The 17,643-nt window shown below is 40.7% G+C and overlaps 1 protein-coding gene across 2 annotated transcripts; it reads right to left on the minus strand.

Annotated features, from left to right (window-relative positions):
- Positions 1-276: 276 nt before the first annotated feature.
- Positions 277-4,927, minus strand: zfp64 (zinc finger protein 64 homolog (mouse)). 2 transcript variants are annotated; one of them, XM_063463993.1, is made up of 6 exons: positions 4,704-4,927; positions 4,371-4,434; positions 4,150-4,293; positions 2,775-2,837; positions 2,433-2,684; positions 277-2,327 (listed from the first exon to the last, which is right to left on the minus strand). In XM_063463993.1, the coding sequence occupies exons 3-6, from the start codon at positions 4,226-4,228 to the stop codon at positions 910-912; spliced, it is 1,812 nt and encodes a 603-aa protein (XP_063320063.1). In that variant the 5' UTR covers positions 4,229-4,293; positions 4,371-4,434; positions 4,704-4,927; the 3' UTR covers positions 277-909. The 2 variants fall into 2 exon arrangements, with proteins under 2 accessions (XP_063320063.1, XP_063320062.1); XM_063463992.1 differs by having other exon boundaries at positions 4,371-4,538.
- Positions 4,928-17,643: the final 12,716 nt, after the last annotated feature.

Here is a 17,643-nt window from a genome sequence, read left to right on the forward strand (position 1 = left end):
ACACACCAACTGTCTCAACCTACAGTGCTGGCAAACATGTTTTTTTAAACCATCAAACCACTTCATTTGAGTTTGTGGCCATGCTGAGCGAGAAAATGTAAGAGTCTGCTTCAGCAGAGCCATTAGTGCTCAGAGACCAGAAAGAAATCAATGGTCAAGTGTTTACACGGGAGAATCCTATTCAGGTGCAGCATCCGCTCTCTGCAAATACTAAGTGCTGAAGTCTGAATGTAAAAATAGGAAGAATAATAGAAAGCAGCAAGCAAAAAACTGGCTCTTTATTGAAAAATCTATCGGGAATGCGAGTCGCCTTTTAGAAGCTAAGACCTTGATATGCAGCCTAATGCTTTCTACAATTGACATCTACTTTTTCAGATTCAGAATGAGAACTTGAAAAAAATATTTATTTTTAACAAAAGCTATACATACAGAATATGTATAATCAATACTACGGGGCAGCAGTACACTTACAGTCTGAATACTCCATAAAGCAGAGCAAGTTTCATTATATACTCTCATCACTCTGCTGCCACCTAATGGACAAACATAAAAAACACATCATACAAATACATTCAGTCACTTTCACATTTTGTTCATTTGCGGTATTATTATTTTATTTTTTGTATGATGTTGCTTTAAATTAAACCTGATTTCAATTAAATATTGTAATTGAAATATGGTTTAATTTCAATTTTTGATGCCTGCAAATATAACACTTGAAAATACAGTGCATGAAACAATGTTAAAATTGATGTTTTATTCCAAAATGTGAAGACTAAACAAACTACACCTCCAAAGCCAACAGTTTTGCTATTTTAGTGGTTACCGTTAGATCTACAAGTTACTATCAGCAGAGAAATAGCTTATGATGCAGTTACTGTCTTTTCACTTTCAGAAACACAACGCTGTTCACTGTGGGATGCTTTCAAGTGTGTGTGAATTGGAATAGAGTGCATGAGGGGAGAGCTGATCCACCGTGCTCTGCTGAGGCTGAGGAGACACTATAAGTGGAACGCCATGGATGACCACATTCTGACTGCCCAGGCTGATGTTTGGCACCAGTAATGCACTTTCCTCACAGGGTAAGGCACTCTCCTCAACCGTCACCGTCTCTGCTGGCTTGGACATGTCCACATCAGGCAGAGGTGCTGTGGTCACCAAAGCAGAGTTTCCTTCCGTAACCACTGTAATCTCTGTGCCACCTTCCTGGATCAAAGCATTGAGCCCCTCCAGTTCAGAGCAGGTGGTGATGAACGTCTGTGTGCTGCTGCTCGAGTCCTGAGCGGTTATGGCCGTTTGCATCAGGGCCTGGTGGAGCGGGTTGCTGGCATCGTCGGTGCTGAGTTGAGTCAGGAGGACAGTCTGGGGTTCAAGAGTGGCTTCTGTGGTTTGGGATGAACCGAGTGGTTGTACAGGCGCCAGCAGGTTGACCTGCTGGATCATGGAGTTAACTACCATGTCCTGGTTTTCTGGGCTAAGCAAGACCATGTTGCTCTTATTCTGGCCATCCCCACCAGTTGAGAGCAAGGGGTTATCCTGGCCTAACGGGTGAGATACAATGATTTTAAGCTGTGTATTACTATAAGGAGGCATTGGGTTACACGGGATAGGAACTTCGAGCTCAGCACTGGTTTGTGACATGGTAACGGGAACCAAGTTAACTGCTTCTGCTGGGGTAGAGAGCTGGAGTTGCAACACACTCTGAGTGTCCCGATGCTGCTTCTTGTGGCTCCGCAGGGAGTCCTCCCTCACAAACGAAGCGTCACACGAGTCGCAGCAAAAGGCTCGAGCTGCATCTAGTTTGGCTCGATACCGAGAGCTGACAGGCTTCGGAGAGTCGGTGCCTAAATTTTTGCCTCCACCTCTGCCACCCTTCCCACCGCTGCCTTTTTCAAGCTTATCCGAGTGACACTTCTTCTTGTGAATGACAAGATTGCTGCGCTGCTTAGAGGCAAAGTTGCAGAAGTCACATTTGAAAGGGCGGTCTTCGGAGTGGATCCGCTCGTGGACCTTGAGCGCCCCCTTGCTGGAGCAGGAGTAAGTGCACTTGGAACACTGAATGGGCTGAGTGGGTTGGTGTTCTCTCAAGTGTTGTCGCAGAGCAGTCTTGTTGGCACACTTGAAATCACAGTGCACGCACTGAAAGGAGTTCTCCGTACCATGTTTGATCTGAATGTGCGATTTCAGGTTTCCTTTCATGGCGCAGCGGTACTCACAAAAGTCACATTTGTAAGGCTTTTCGCCGGAGTGAATCCGGATGTGCCTCTTCAGGTCTGAGTTTATTTTGAACTTTGCATCGCATTGTTGGCACTGAAAAGGTGCATCCCCTTAGAAAATAAATACATAAACAAAATAAAACCAGTTTTAATACCAGTCTCTAAGCTACAACTGTCACACAGCTGCTGACAATTTTGGATTTTTTGGCTACCTACCTGTGTGCGAGCGGAGATGCACGGTAAGTTGGCTGGAGTTGCGGCTGGCGTAAGGACAGATCTGGCATTTGAATGGCCGTTCATCATAGTGGATACGCAGGTGCTTCTTCAGGCTGCTGCTGTCTGCTGCTGCATAGGGACAGTGTTTACATTTGTGTGGCTTCTCACCTGTGTGCGAGCGGCTGTGCATGTTCAGCTTGTCCCGCCGACTGAAGCGTTTGTGGCACAGTTCACATTCAAATGGCTTCTCACCTGGATAGCAGACAGAAAAACAACTGGGGTTAAACCTTACTCTAAAGGGGTTTTGCAACTGAAGAACATATTTTGAAAGCATTAGCGTACCGGTGTGAGTTTTAAGATGTCGCTCCATGTCTTTTTGGCCATACTGTGTCTTGAAAGTGCAACCTGTAGATTGTAAAAAAAAACAAAAAAATATTTTCTTAAATTGTGTGCAGCCTCTGCATTTGTGAAAAGTCCAATCAACACTGTACTAAATGAACACAGTGCTGTGATAAAGTTCCCGATTTCTTTCTTTTTTTGCCTATTTGTCACTCTGTTGATGCTTTGTACAGCACTTTTAGAAAGTGCTCTATAAGTAATGATGACTCGGAGTGGCACTTTGTATGTTTCAAGACATCAAACAAATTTCATGAGGAAATACAAAATGCTGCTTTTAAATGAAAACTTCATTTATTAAGGGGTAAAAAGACATCTACACCTACCTGAGTCTATGTGAAAAAGTAATTGCCCATGAATTTGTGGGGGCGCGTTTATAAAACTCTATTATGGTTGTTTTTACTTGTGTCATTTTGTACATTTTAGTTCTACTTTATTGCCTCTCTTTTCAATTTTTTGCTGATGCACAGCATTTTGTGTCAGCGGTGGCTGTTTTACAGCACTTTCCAAAACTGGAATGGAATTTTGAACTTGCCAATGTGTTTTTTGGATTATTGTCCTGCTGCATAAGCCAAACTGATTTTGTAGTAGAGAGCAGAATTCATGGTTCTTTGAATTCATCCAGGTCCTGAAGGAGTATAGCAGCCCAAGACCATCACAATACCACCATGTTTGACTGTTGTTTCACTCTGTTGTTTATGAAATGCTGTGACAGGATGCAAACCTGCCAAAAAGTTAAACTTTTGTCTCGTCAGTCCACAGAATATTTTCCTAAAGTCATGGAGATGTTCAAGATATTCTTGGTAAATGTAAGACGGGTCTTTGTGTTCTTCTTGGTCAGCAGTGGTTTTCACCTCACGTCTCCCGTGGATGCAATTTTTGCACAGTCTCTTTATTATTGTTGAATAATGATCACTAGCTTTAACTGAGGTAAGTAAGGCTTAGAGTTCCTTAGATGCTGTTCTGGGTTCCTTTGTGACCTCCTGGATGCTCCTTTGATGCACTCTTGGGTGTAATTTTGTTATTTATGGATTACTTTGCTTGATTATCTTTTCACACAGGGCAGCTTTTGATAGCTTTTTTATTCTAATAAATAATAAATGAAATTAGCATTTAAAAACTGTATTTTGTATATACTTGGGTTTTCTTTGTATTTTACTTAATAAAGTTTGTTTGATGATATGGAACAGGAAAGTGAAGGAGGCAAATACTTTTTTACAGCACTGGAAATATTAATGATATGGGGCTTGAGTGGCAGGAAGTGCAGTTCTTCCTGTTAGAGATTGAAGATTTGCATTCATCAGCAGCAAGAGGCACCAACCTGAGAAACAGCAGCTGTGTCTCTTTGAAGTCAGGGCAGGTTTTAGTTTTTTGGAAGGTGTCCTTGGGGCTTTGGTCATCTTTTTGACACCTCTCACAACACAGGTCTGGTAGGTCTCCTCAAAAATAAACTCAGTGCTGGAGTCTGAAAATAATTTGACAGGCAAAGTCAATTTTTCATTCAAATTATGGACAGCAAAAGCAGAAAGAGGAGTATGTTACCTGTGAGAGTGGATGTGGCAGTAGTGGTTAGGGTGTCAGGTGTGGACAGGAAACATTCATTTTGCTTATGGGCGAGAAAGACCTTATAATTATTGTACTGCTTTTTGCAGGAGCCACAGATGTGGATATCTGGGCTCACCTCCACCACCACAGAATGACCTGCAGCCACTTCGGATGGCAGAGAACACAAAACAGGAAATAATGACTTCATAGGACGTTGCATAATGTACATCTGTGAAAGTGATTACAAGATAGCTACAATAATTTGGAGCTAAATCGTGATATCATAGATTTGTTTTCCAGTTATGAATTTTAGCAACTGTTTTGTTTTACCTTCAGCGGTGTATGCAGCCATTTTCGAGGTGGTTTTGCTGGAGATCAGCTCATTTTCTGTGTCCTCGCTGCGTCCATTGTAGTTTTAAAACATGCCGACTGGGGTCAAAAAGTAGCCAATGAAACATCACTACCTATTTCCAACTGCGAAATCTACCACGGTTTGCATATCAATAGAACTAGCGCTTCACTTCTCTGCCGATTCCACGTTTTACGACATTCTGCCTTGGGTTTGCGGCAACCGCACAAGGCTTTGCTGGTGTCGTCATATGCTGCTTTGAAAAACGTGGGAAAATCAAACTACAAAGTCTGATCACCCAAATCAACTTATAAGTCAATAAATAATACTATTTATGAAGCTATCTGACTTAGTGTTTGACTGTCCTATTTAGAATAAACCAATCTATATTTAACACCGTATTGATTCTTTTGCAAACCTGGATTTTAAAAGCTGAAATTGCATATTTATGAGCACTTGAACGCAACATCATTGTGTGGTTGGTGTCCCCGGCCCATTCGAGGTCTTCAGGCTCTGCTTTCCAGATGCTGAACAAAACTAAATCTGATTTCAAAATTCTTTAAAAACAGAAAGTATATTATTTAAAGGTTTAACGAGTAGCTGCATTAGCTGACTTGGAGAGGATAGTAGCTTTTAGCTTACCTCTTTGTTCCTAGAAAGCCACCAAAACGGTTAGTACTTATTAGAAATGTCACAAAGACGAGCAACGATGGCTTTTACATGCATGTTGAAACTATTTGTTGGGCCATATAAATGTCAAATTCTAACTTACGTAGGCACGGAAATCAGCAGTTAGCTTTATTGTTTACTCTAGGCAGCAGAATATTGCCTTAACACTTGCTGTGGTGCCTGCAGCGACTTAATAGAGTATTTCTCGTGTGCAAGGTAAGCTTTCAGATGGTAGGCTACTTAAATATACATGCTCTACCATTTTCAAGTAAAGGCAATTTACTTGGTTGTTGGTGTGAGTGAATGAGAATGCCTCTTTTTTTTTATGCCACAGCAGTTGTGCTAGTGTGAATAAGCCATGAAAGTGACTGACATACAGCTCCATTTTCAGTGGCAGGTCCTTAACTGCCTGATTGCCACTGTGAAGCTCAGGAATTTCCTTACGCTGACTTTCCTGCATGGCAAAGGCATAGGACTGATTCCTTCCCTGCTGAAACAGCAAATCCTTGAGACAGACAGGAGGTACACACACATATTTAAGTACACTAGACACACGAACACACACACTTAGACTTGCAAGGCCTTTCATAGTCTACCCACATGAATGTGACTAGTTGATTATCACCCTATTTGACTTATGATTTGTCACGTATAATCCATAAATGTTCAGTTAGTGATATGGTAAATGCATTGATGATATTATTAACAAAGTACTGTTTTCTTAGCAGTTTGAAATTTGATGACAAAGCTCAGAAGGAGACATGAAGACATGAAAATGAGCTAATTAAATAAATAATTGCATCTGACCAAAGAGTGTGCAAATTGCATTCACATAAATCCCCCCCTCCCTCGCAAATTCAGTATACTTAAATGTACATCAAAAGACCACATTTACATGTGACACCCAAATGATTTAGTGGTGGTGTAATAAAAAAAAAAAGACTTATGTCCCTCCCGCCCTTCTCCCAGCAGTGAAGAACTGGCCAAAATGTTCCCTACTTTGATCACTTTTCACACTTGAGGCTTAGGATTCTTCTTTCTCTCGTATGATTGAGCAGTTTGGTCACTTCGTTAAGTTCAGAAACACTGCAATAACCGCAGTGAAAATATTCCCAAACAACCATTGTAGTCATTTATTATTTGGGCAGATCGTTTTTCCACTTAATGATTTGAAATATCAGAAAGTAACAAGAAGTGCTCATCACAGTTTTTCCCAGTTTATGTTTCAGTTTCTGCTCAAAATAATTTAACATCCAGAGATATTAAATTTCAGTGATATGAAGAAGAAAAACATGTAACAAGTTGAAACCAATGAAAATTTGTTTTACATCCCCCAAAAAAACCCAAAACAAAAGAAAAAAATCCATAAACTTTGAATTATCTATTTGTTGTCATTGTTTTCACTTGAACTAATCAATCAGTTCACTATTTGATTAATTTCCAATAGCTCCTGGTTGAGCACACTGCATAGTCTTGATTGTGTTTTCCCTAGGCTTCCATCTCTTGTTAGAAAACAATAAAAGCACTTTCAGTTTTTGCATTCAGAAACAAACTATCATTTGGACATCCAGCTGTGCCAGTCCTAATTTGTAGACATGCCCCTTTCCCATTCATTGAGACACCCGTGTATTTGGTGAGTGATGTAATGTCCCTCTTTTCCCCAATGAGACAAGGGCAACAATAGGGGGGAGTGCCTCTGTCACATTATTTTCCCCCACCGAGGCACGCCAGCTGCTTACAGTTGCTTAATGGCTACGAGCTGTCACAAGGCATCACAGCCCACTGCCACACAGGAGCGGCAGATGCTTTAATTGCACAATGACTTGTAGGTTGTCAACAGCAATTATACCAGGCTTCCACCTGAGGGCACCCAAAGAACACCGTCGACTCACTTCACAGACATAAGCCTCAAAAGCCGACTGCTGCACGCAAACCCGATCTCTCTCGCTTGCATCCAGACAAGAGCTGCCGATGGATTCCAAGTCTCCTCTAAGCTTAATGGTTTACCCATGTTCTGCAAGGATAAGGGCAGCATTGTCAGACAGAAGACTCAGGACCCCAAAATCATATTTAGACATAAAATATTTACCCAGCTTTGTCACCTTAGGGCCCACTGCCCACCGTGCTGCGGCAGGTTGTGGTGTGCAGAGTTTGAGTAATTTTGCTCATTATTAATTCATGCAATTTTTTTTTTCAGGGGAAGCTCATTTGCTGCCGCCAGTCCTAAGATTATCATCATTAAGAGGAGGCAAATAAATTGGTGAGTTCAGAGCTGTGCTGCAACCTGCTTCAAACCGCATTTGTTCTTATATGTTAATGATTTGTTATTTGTACAGTTCCAAGAAAATAACTGCGTAATGTGTTTAGATTTGTTGACCGTTCTATTTCTAGACAGTCCTGAACTCAGGAAACCAAAACACACACGGCGACCTTTGGTTTGTGTCGTGTCAAATTGAATGGCTAAAAGATGTCCCATGTCCCGTGTTTGTTTTGAGCCATAAGACAAATTATACACACATGTATGAATTCCTTTGGTCAACAGCTGCCATCTCAGCATCAGATAAAACAGAGCCAAAGTCTGGGAACCATCAGATGCCTCCGACACTCCCACTTTATCATATAAAAAAAAGACACTGTACACAAGCATGCACACAAACACACACATTTGCACAGCAAGCAAGTGCAGTCGTGCTACACACAAAAGGCGCACATGCTCACACGCAAATCAGTGCTATGCTCTTTGTATCTGCCAAGTGATGCAGATGATAGGGCTGCATATGAGTGCAGGCAAACCAGAGAGGAGAGGGTACATGTGGCTTCATAGACAATAGCAGGCCATAGCCCTGGGAGGAGTGTGTGCAATCCCAAGGAACATGCTGGGATATAAATTAAGACAAAAATGTAACCCCCCCCCACTAAAAAAATTTTTTGTTTAGAATTGTCTGTATTGTCAAGTATTAAGATCTAGTGTAGAAGCATGCATTAATGCAAATTAGGTTTCTTCTCTTCATCTTTAAGGTGCACGTCTCTCAAAATAGATGATATTTTTGTCATCTGTTCTGTCATGTTTATCAGTGCAGTCTGCTTTGGAAAAGAAGGTTCTGTAGGTTGTGTTTCACTTTAGTGTCAGCAGGGGGTGTCCAAAAGCAGTCCAGAGAAAGAGACCCCTGTGCTTGTTTGAAGCAGCTTACAAGGCACTGCTCCAGTTTGTAGTAGCTGACATTTTGGAACCAGTGGGTCAGCAAAATGGAGAAACCATGGAGATGTATCAAAACCAGTGAGACTTTTGATCACAGGATTGTTGTGTGTAATTTATTATGGGCCTTTGGTTATTCTTTATCGCGAGTCCTAATTATTTTCGGTGGGAAGTGACCGTTACTGTGAGTGCACGAGTAGTTTTCAGGTGTTGCTTTCTTCTTCCAAGTAGAGCAGAGGAGGAAATGAGGCCATGGGCCGAATATTTCAGGTTTAGGCCGATCTATGGAGCTAAATCTAAACAAAAGGCATGTGCATGCTGTGTGTGCACGTGTGCTTGTGATATGTGAATATGAGTGCGCGCGCATACATTTTTTTTGTGTGAAATTGTCAATGATGTCACAATGGAAGAGAGAATCTTGATAGTTAGACAGATAACAATGAGGGCGGCTTATTCATGCCCTCCACACACACATACGCACGTGCACACACACACCTATAGGCACACACACAGCATCATCATCGTCACAGAGGGAGCAAGGCTCATAATTGGACAGAGGTGTCTGTAGATAATGAAGCCAGACCTCACACCTGCCAAACCTTGGGGATTTCTCTTGACTGGCCACTTAAATCTTCCTCACTCTGTGGGTCTGGAGGGCAAGAGAGTGAGTAAGGAACTAATGGAAAAAAAGCATGCGCTACAGGGAGGATCCCTGTCAGCACGAATGTAGTGCGGACCCCCACCCCCCCCACCCCGGCTAACGCAGCCCCCACAGCTCGTTCCATACAGCACCCACCTCACTTCACTTCACTGTAAATCCTCTGGTGTCAAGGATTTCAGACGGAAATGGGGAAATGCTGCACCAGCTATTTTGTTTCAAACTCTCAAAACACTCGCTTCTCCCAAGTTGTCTTTGGTGACAGCGTTGTGTGCGGGAAGCGTATTGTGCCAGCTTTTAGCGGGGTGTCATTCGAGGTGCTGAAAGGGAAATCAGATAGACGCTTCAACGGAGAAATACTTCTATATAGAAAGTTTACCTGACAGTCATCAGTGACGGTGTGACACTGTATCACTGGTAGCAAAAAGCTACACCAATTAGGGATCGAGTTTACTCTGGCAAAATCTTAACAATTTATGGGCAACAAAATGGGATTTCACTCCGTCTTTCTTCATGACTCGATCCGTAAATGAGGGTTGGAAATCATTGTCATTCAGTATACAGATTAGGCACGGATATAAAAGCAGTGGAGAGATTTCTGCTTATATGTTGTTCTTTTGTTTTTGTGTTCCATAAAAACACAGACAGCAACAAGACACCAGGGGGTTATCACTCTTTGTTAGCTTGTCATGAAGTCAGCCATGCCAGTTTTAACATATGAGCTTGTGTCTGCTGTCAAAGGGTTGTAGTGGTAAATGGTGAGAATCAATAACTTTGTAGTGCTAACAGACACAAATAGAGACTGGTAGCTTTGCTTGTTTAGCCGTATCCAGATGGCCTGAGTATATTTGTCATATTTTATTCTTTATTCTGCAGATATTGGATAAAAAGGATAAACATGCACCTGTCAAACTCTGCTGTTTTGTGGAAGTTGTTTTGTGCTTCTTATGCTACCCGACGCCAAGTCATGCATTAATGCTTTGACTTTAGGGCTGGAACAAGGTTACAGAGGGAGCTTCAATCATTTTTCTCTGTTTTCAGGAGGAATTTTCATACAGAGACAGTAGCGGTTCTCCTGATGGAGATTTGCATGTGCATCTAAATAGACAACAGCGTTGCACGGAAAGAAACAGGATAATGTTCACAGCAGGATAATGTGCACCGTTTGATTGGGTGCAATGAATGAATGAAATCATCACCTTTTGAATGAGGCTTTTATTCGGAATGAAAGGGGTCAGAAAACTTCTCTTATCTTGGATACTTTCGGGTCATTTTTCCAATGTCCAGGGCAAGTTGGGAGGTAAGTGAGCCCAGGTGGCTTTCCTGGACGGTGATACCCAGGAGGGAAATCTTGTAATCAACGACAACAAAACCAAGCTTCCACGGTGATGGATAGTCTTGCATGTCCACCTAGTGTCTGCGCTCGGAGTGCTCAGCATACGTGGGCGATAGCTCACCTCATCCTCCCGTGTGATAGATGGATATGGATAGACAAAAAGCTGTGTGAGTGCAGCCAGTTTTGGGAAATTCGCTGTAACCGTAGACCCCGAGTCATCATCGTCCCATCTTTTACCAGCTTTAGACACTTTTAGTCGTCGGGCAACATTCGCTAATGTGGATCTTCTTTCCAAATTGCGATGATAAGCAACGCTGAAATGTGCCCTGAAATGAAATCACACGGAAACCGAAAGCTTATCAAGATGAAACTGTGCAATAATACAAGAATTATCCATCACCATCCATCATGTATTTGTTTGCAGGAAACAGATTACATGGATCTTAATTGAAATATTATTTTACCTTCATTTGAATTATTTATGCGTTTGCTGACTAGATTCATACCTCAGAGAAAAACATGAACACATTATGTGATGCAAGAATGTGAGTGTGTATTTGTGAGTATTTCTCATATATTATTCAAAGTGTAGAGTCAGAATATGGTCTTACGTAGCCATATGAAGGATATCAAAGGGCCCATCTTTGATACAATTTATTTGAGATCCACTGGCCAGAGCCGAGCTGTCCATTGGCCTTACATTGCTAATGAGATCGGGGGTAAAATTGAGAGTGGTGGGCTGGCTGTCATCCGCTAGGTGATGGTTTTAAGACTAAGCAGTGATACTTCATTAATTAACCTTCACATTCTATGTAGATCTGCTCATCAAGATGCAGTTAATTAAAGAAAGGTCATTCCAAGGGCTGCTGGGAAGCGGCATTATTACAATGGAGGGATGGCACTGCTTTGAGCGAGATAACACGGGGGAGGGGGCAGCGAGGAGGCGATCACCCAGTCATCACTGAAATGGCAGAGCGGCTAGCCAAAGCCAGTTTCTGAACTCCTGATGTGGACCTCCATGGTTCAAGAAAAAGGAAAAATGTATTTTTTAGTTGTTTGTGTTTTTATTTCTTAGTTTCCCTCCTCTTTTATATAGAAATACACTGTTGAAAGGCTCTAATGGAGAAAGCCTCCCTAAAATATTCATTACACTCAATCGACAGCATCTATCTTTTAGCATCTCACTATAGTTTTTCTGCTCTCTTTTTGCAGCCCTGTTTCTTTCCTGCCAATTCCTCGGATGAATTTTACTTACTCTGACCTTGCTCGGTGTTCAGAAAAAAAAATGCCATCTTGAAATAAATAAAAGGCCAGGAGCTCAGCGACATATAAAATAGTTATGTGTCATCTGTAAGTGAAATCCACTTCAGGTTAGTGACTTATTCATTTCAATTTCCTGCTGTCTGTCTATATAAATACATATATATATATATATATATATATATATATATATATATATTTCTATATATGTATCTATCTTTGTCACTGTCTACTAAAGCACAGCTCAAAATATGTAGTCTTGTTTCAGAAAGTGGATCAAATAGGTACTGTGTTTTGTTCTAAAAGTCACTGGTATATGTCAATATGCCTCTGAGGCTTTTATCAGTCACAAAGTGATTGTTTTTGTGCCGGCCTACATGCCAACCTAAGGACAGCAGCAGTTGGAGCGTACTATGAAATAACGCGTCTATACAATTGCCTCTTGGCCAATCGCACAAGTGAGATCAGACTTAGTGTTACAAATGGCTTTCTGTAATGTTTTTGCCAAGTTTTATTTTTTGATAATGGCACCCCCCCTCCCCTCAGCGCTGTCTTGTTTGGAACCTTGGTGTCAGTTTTTCAAAATGTTGCTCTGCTGCAAAATTGCAGCGAGACATCGGCACCTCCCCTGTGTCCACTCAGTCCTCCTGTAGTCATCCCTGAGTGTCTTTTGGCATTGCTTCCTATGGCAGGTGTAGAGACAAACGAGAAACAGTGCTCAAACCTGCACGCGCTTGCATTCAAGGATGTGTGTGTGTGTCTCTCTCAATATATATGAGTGTGTGTGTGTGTGTGTGTGTGTGTGCGTGCGCGTGCATGTGTGTATATCCCTCCTACTCTGCAACGATACAGTAACTGCTGACCCCGGACACAGTGCCATTATGGCAGACGAGCAGGGCTCCCCTGGCAGCGGCTGGAGCGGCTGGTTGCTAGGTGGAGAGACATTACCGCGGGCCTCTGCAATAATTTATCCTAAGAGCGCGGCGAGCCGTCATGTAGCCCCTGACAGAGAGCTGCAGTACTTTATCTGCCTGCCTGTAAATCAGCCATGTGTGGGTGCAGACGGCAACATTGTTTGATCTCTTTCAGACACTCTAATAATCTGCTCCCCTCTGATTGATACCTTCACACAACAAAGCACATTACACCAGCACACCACAGCAGCCATCAGTGTGTGCGTGTATGTGTGAGTGTGTACGTGCATGCGCCAACGTCTAGCTGTATGAAAAGTGTTCACGCTTGTGTGTGTGCGTCTTTCTGGTGGTCATCAGTATTGCCAGTGGCCAAGGGAGGGAGGAAAGGGGATGAATTAGTCTTCTGCAGAAACAGAGAGTCATTTGGAGTCTCTAAACCAATGACAGGGTAAAGGGTTCACAAAACGATCACTGGATAAAAGGAGGGGCAGGAAGGAAGAGGAAGTGCCACAAAACTAAAAACAAAATACAGCAAAGAGGATAGCAGAAACAGTTATTCTTCTATTAAATGGTGGCTGCTTTCACAAGTGCTATTTTTTAAGGAGTAGAGCCTGCTGTTGATGTAGATACATGCAATCAGAAGCAGCTTATGTATGAAAATATTTAATTAAGGATTTTATAATTGCAGACTCTACAATGTATTTTCTTGCAAGGAAAAAAAATATTTGGGTGAAAAATGTTGCCCTCTTTGGTTTTCAATACAGCAAACATGTTTGAAAATGAATGTTTGGTCTAGGCTTTAACAAACATAGAACTACACAGCTGAATGCTCAGATTTTTTCCCTTAAAATGCTGATATCTTTTCATGCCATCCATGGCCTTCTTTCAGCTCAAAGTGAATTGCATCCTTTCCAAATTGCCTTCCAACTCCTTGCTTGATATGGCTCATATACAAAGGAGAGCAATGTCCCGTCCAACAATACCCATACCATTTGTGCTGCTCAGCTTCAGAATGTCATTGGTTTGAGTGTGACAATAAAACATAACTCCACCTTTTCTGTGGGTTGCATTGGAACATAGCTTCCAATTATTCAGCCCCAAATTCAATAGCAATTTTCTGCTCAATGAAATAGTGGTTTCAATCTCTAGAGTAATGTCACTTTAGAGAGATTTTCAAAATGGCATGTCTGTGAGTGAATAGATGGACGCGGGAGGATTCATTTTGCTTGAGGAAATGATACTTGTCTGCTGAAGCTTGTCATTTATTGATGAAGAGAATTCCTCCTCACATACTATAGAATCTACAGTATATGTACAGACATAGTGTTTTTTTTCCGGGCAGATTTTTAGTTTTTAGTAAGTGTTTCTAAAAAGGATAAAAGATGCCAGCCAGATGCATAACGTTACGGTTGTGTTTGGTCAGATGGAGCCCATTTTGCTTCAGTGCAGCATTAAAAGTAGCACTGAACAATAAAAAAATGCAATTATAAGTGTGTTTGTGTGTAATGTATCAGTAGCCCATCCAGGGCCCCATAATGAATGCAATGCAACGTGCGATCACTGAGCCGTGCGTATGCCCCGCTCAATGCATCTCTGAAAATAAACAGAGCAATGGAAATGGTTCTCATTAGTGTTGTTTTCATATTAAGTCCCTCAGACAAGGTTGACAAACCCAGCTCCCTGTGCCAGGCTCCTCGGGGACCATCGCTTCAATACAGCTAGGGCAAACAACACCAGCCGATACCAACACCATTACCACCTCCTATAGTTACTTATCCTCCCCTCCCTCCCTGCGGAGTGCTCTGTCTACACAGACCAGAGGAAAATGCATTAAGATCTTCCAGCAGCATAGAGAAAGAGTCCTGCTTTCATTTATCACTATTGCTATTGGCCCTAAAAGGGACAAATGTCTGTTCTCCATCTCTGAGCAATTGGAATTGGAGAAATGTGTGCTGTGTGTGTGAGATGGAAGCTATTTTGTGCTCCAGAGACGATCCACTGCGAGGCTGTTTAGCAGGAAGGGAACAGGTGTGCTGAGCTTCTGGCTTCCACCATGTGTTCCAGTTGTTTCATCTGCACCTGTTTCCCCGAGTCCTGTATATGATGATCAAAACACTTTATTAACCATAAAGTGCTCTCGCTCATATGCCACAATGTCACTGCCTGTATCAGGCACATATCATTAGAAATAATTAAGTCGTGCGGCGCGTATTATTGTGTCAAAAGTTACATTAACAAGGAAAACATGTCCAACCTAAACCTGAATATGCTACTTTTGCAGATTAATAAATAATGATTTAAACTACAGTAGAAATAGCTCGTGCAAGAATATAGTCGGCAGCAGCAGTAAGGAGACGCAGGCTCCATGGCATTTTGATCTGTTTACATTAAAGTACGGCTTTCTAAACAATAACAGTGGCATTGCCATAAAGAACCTAAAGAAGTTGTGCTGTGTCGGTTACACATATTTCTCGAATACATGAAAGCATTGTTTCATCTATTCCAGAAATATGTGGCTGCATGTAACAAGTTTGATTGTAATTGTGATCAAAGCCATGCTGAGATGTGATATTTGCAGCAGATAAACAAATTTGAAAATCTAAAATTTGTCTAATAACATAAAAATGAAGTGTGAAACTTGTGATGCTGACTTGTGATGGTCTTGACACACTCATGATTTTACCAGAGAAGTTATTTGTTCAAGGCAGACAAAATGAAATGAAGTGAAAATATGCAATTGCTGCTTAACTTTAGGTGCCTTGAGACTACTATTGTTGTGTACTGGCTCCATATGTACATAAAATCCAATCAGTTATGTTCTTCATACATAAAGTTAGAGAGATACAAGTTAAATCTGGATTTATGTTTTGTGTAATTTGGCAGTCATTTGTTTGTCGGTAGGAAAGAACTGCAAAATTAAACAGGTGCATAGCTGCAACTTTGAAGTCAGCCGATAAGTACACTACGTATGCTGAATGTGTAGTGTAACACTACCCCAAAACATGTTCTCACTTAACCATTAAAATATGAAAAAAAAAAAACTTCTTATAAAGGACTGTAAGTGTTTTTCCTCCAAAATTGGTTAATATCTTCATTTTGTTTTTTAATTAAAAGATGATGAAAAATACCAACTTTATAGGGCAAAAATGACACCTGTGGACTTGTTGAGTTCAACCAAAAATAGAGAACATAATGGTTATCACTTTACTTTCATGTAACATAATCAGAAGCTTGAACTTTGACACTTATGACTGTTTTTAGGTTGTACAGATATGTGTCTTTCTTGAATGCCTGAAGATAATCTTTTCCAACCTTGCTCAAATTATCACTCAAACTCAAGCATGAACTCAAATCTCAGGGTCGCTGATATCTCATCATGGTAGCATTCTTGTAAAGTCACAGGAAAAAAACTGTTTTGCAAAAACATTATCTTCGACTGAAGGATGAACTGGTTGGAATTTGGTATTTGAAGGTCAAGATCACCCTGACAAAATGTTTTTTTGGCTATAACTCAGTAATCTTCTAACAATGGTGGTACCATTTTACCAAATAACTCACCAAATATTATAATAAATAATAAATAATGATGTTTGGTGGTTTAAAAATTTATATAAAAATTTGATATCCTGACAAATCGCTATTTTTTTTTCCCTGACATTTATTATTTATAATTATTTATTTGCTCATTTATGTTTTGACTCTTCTCAGATTGGCTGAGTGTTTGTAGCGTTTTAAACACCTGTTGTCAACAGGGATCCTACAGAGTGCCCACTGGTGGACAAAGCATGTAACATCCACACTTATGATTGAAGGGTGTTTCTCCTGTCTCCCCTGTACTTTAACATTTTAATATATTGGTAGTTATAAATGCTGATACTGATAGATCAGCAAATAGCTAATATTCACCAGTAATACTGGCCTGCCAATAAATCAGTCGGCTCTACATTTTACACACATGGGATGACATTTTACACTCAAAATGTTAAAGGTCAATTCACCGTTACGTCAGAATATTCTGCAAGAATACTTATTCATAACCATTAATTATTAAAAGAAGGATAGGTTGTGAATTTATTTCACATTTGATCATATACTGAATTAATATCAATAACCTCAGGTGCCCACCTAGGTGATTTTGGCTTTACAGTGTTGCTCTATTAAAGATGTGTATGAAGCATCCATGTTTTAGAATTTGTAGCATCCTTGCATCAACATTCACTTTTGTTGCATTGTTTACTGTCATGGCTTCAACTTTGGGCTCTGTCAGAATCAGCTTAATTGGCCAGTGATGAATATACTTAACACATTTCTTGACTACATATGAGCCTTAGCCCTGTGAGCTTAGAAAAGCATACAGAAAAGGGTGAAAAATGCTAATTTACTGGTCTAGGAAGGCATACACAGTTACAGACGTGAGGAGGTAATTCTAATTTATTTGAAAATAAATTAATTCTTGCTGTTTTGATCAACTAATCTGCTAATTGAGTAATTGTTTTGGTTGTAATCCATGCTTAATCTTCTGTAGTTTTTCCAAAAATGTTACTGACCAGTCTTGTGAGCTGAGCTCAACTTGATAATACACTATGTTGAATGACTAAAAAAAAAAATCTATCTATCTATCTATCTATCTATCTATCTATCTATCTATCTATCTATCTATCTATCTATCTATCTATCTATCTGCTTAAAAAATTGTGTTAATTAACCTAATACAACTGTCTGGTTATTGGCATCCTTGAGGAAATTCACTGGACACCATGTCTTAACTTGAAGTATATGACTGTTTGTAAAAGCACAGGTGTTACCTATAACAAAGCGATGGCTCTTCTTTGTTCCAGTGAGCCATGACAGATTATCAGTGAGGCAGTGTGCACGATACAAGGAGCCT

The sequence above is a fragment of the Pelmatolapia mariae genome, linkage group LG20 (assembly GCF_036321145.2).
Source record: "Pelmatolapia mariae isolate MD_Pm_ZW linkage group LG20, Pm_UMD_F_2, whole genome shotgun sequence".
In the NCBI taxonomy this organism is placed as follows: Eukaryota; Metazoa; Chordata; class Actinopteri; order Cichliformes; family Cichlidae; genus Pelmatolapia; species Pelmatolapia mariae.

Excerpts from the sequence above, each read along its gene's own strand:
- zfp64 (XM_063463992.1), bottom strand. The coding sequence starts at position 4,725 with ATGGCTGCATACACCGCTGAAG. Across the intron at positions 4,539-4,703 it reads GGCTGCATACACCGCTGAAG|TGGCTGCAGGTCATTCTGTG; the intron begins GTAAAACAAAAC and ends TGCCATCCGAAG. Across the intron at positions 2,838-4,149 it reads ACACAGCTGCTGTTTCTCAG|GTTGCACTTTCAAGACACAG; the intron begins GTTGGTGCCTCT and ends TACAATCTACAG.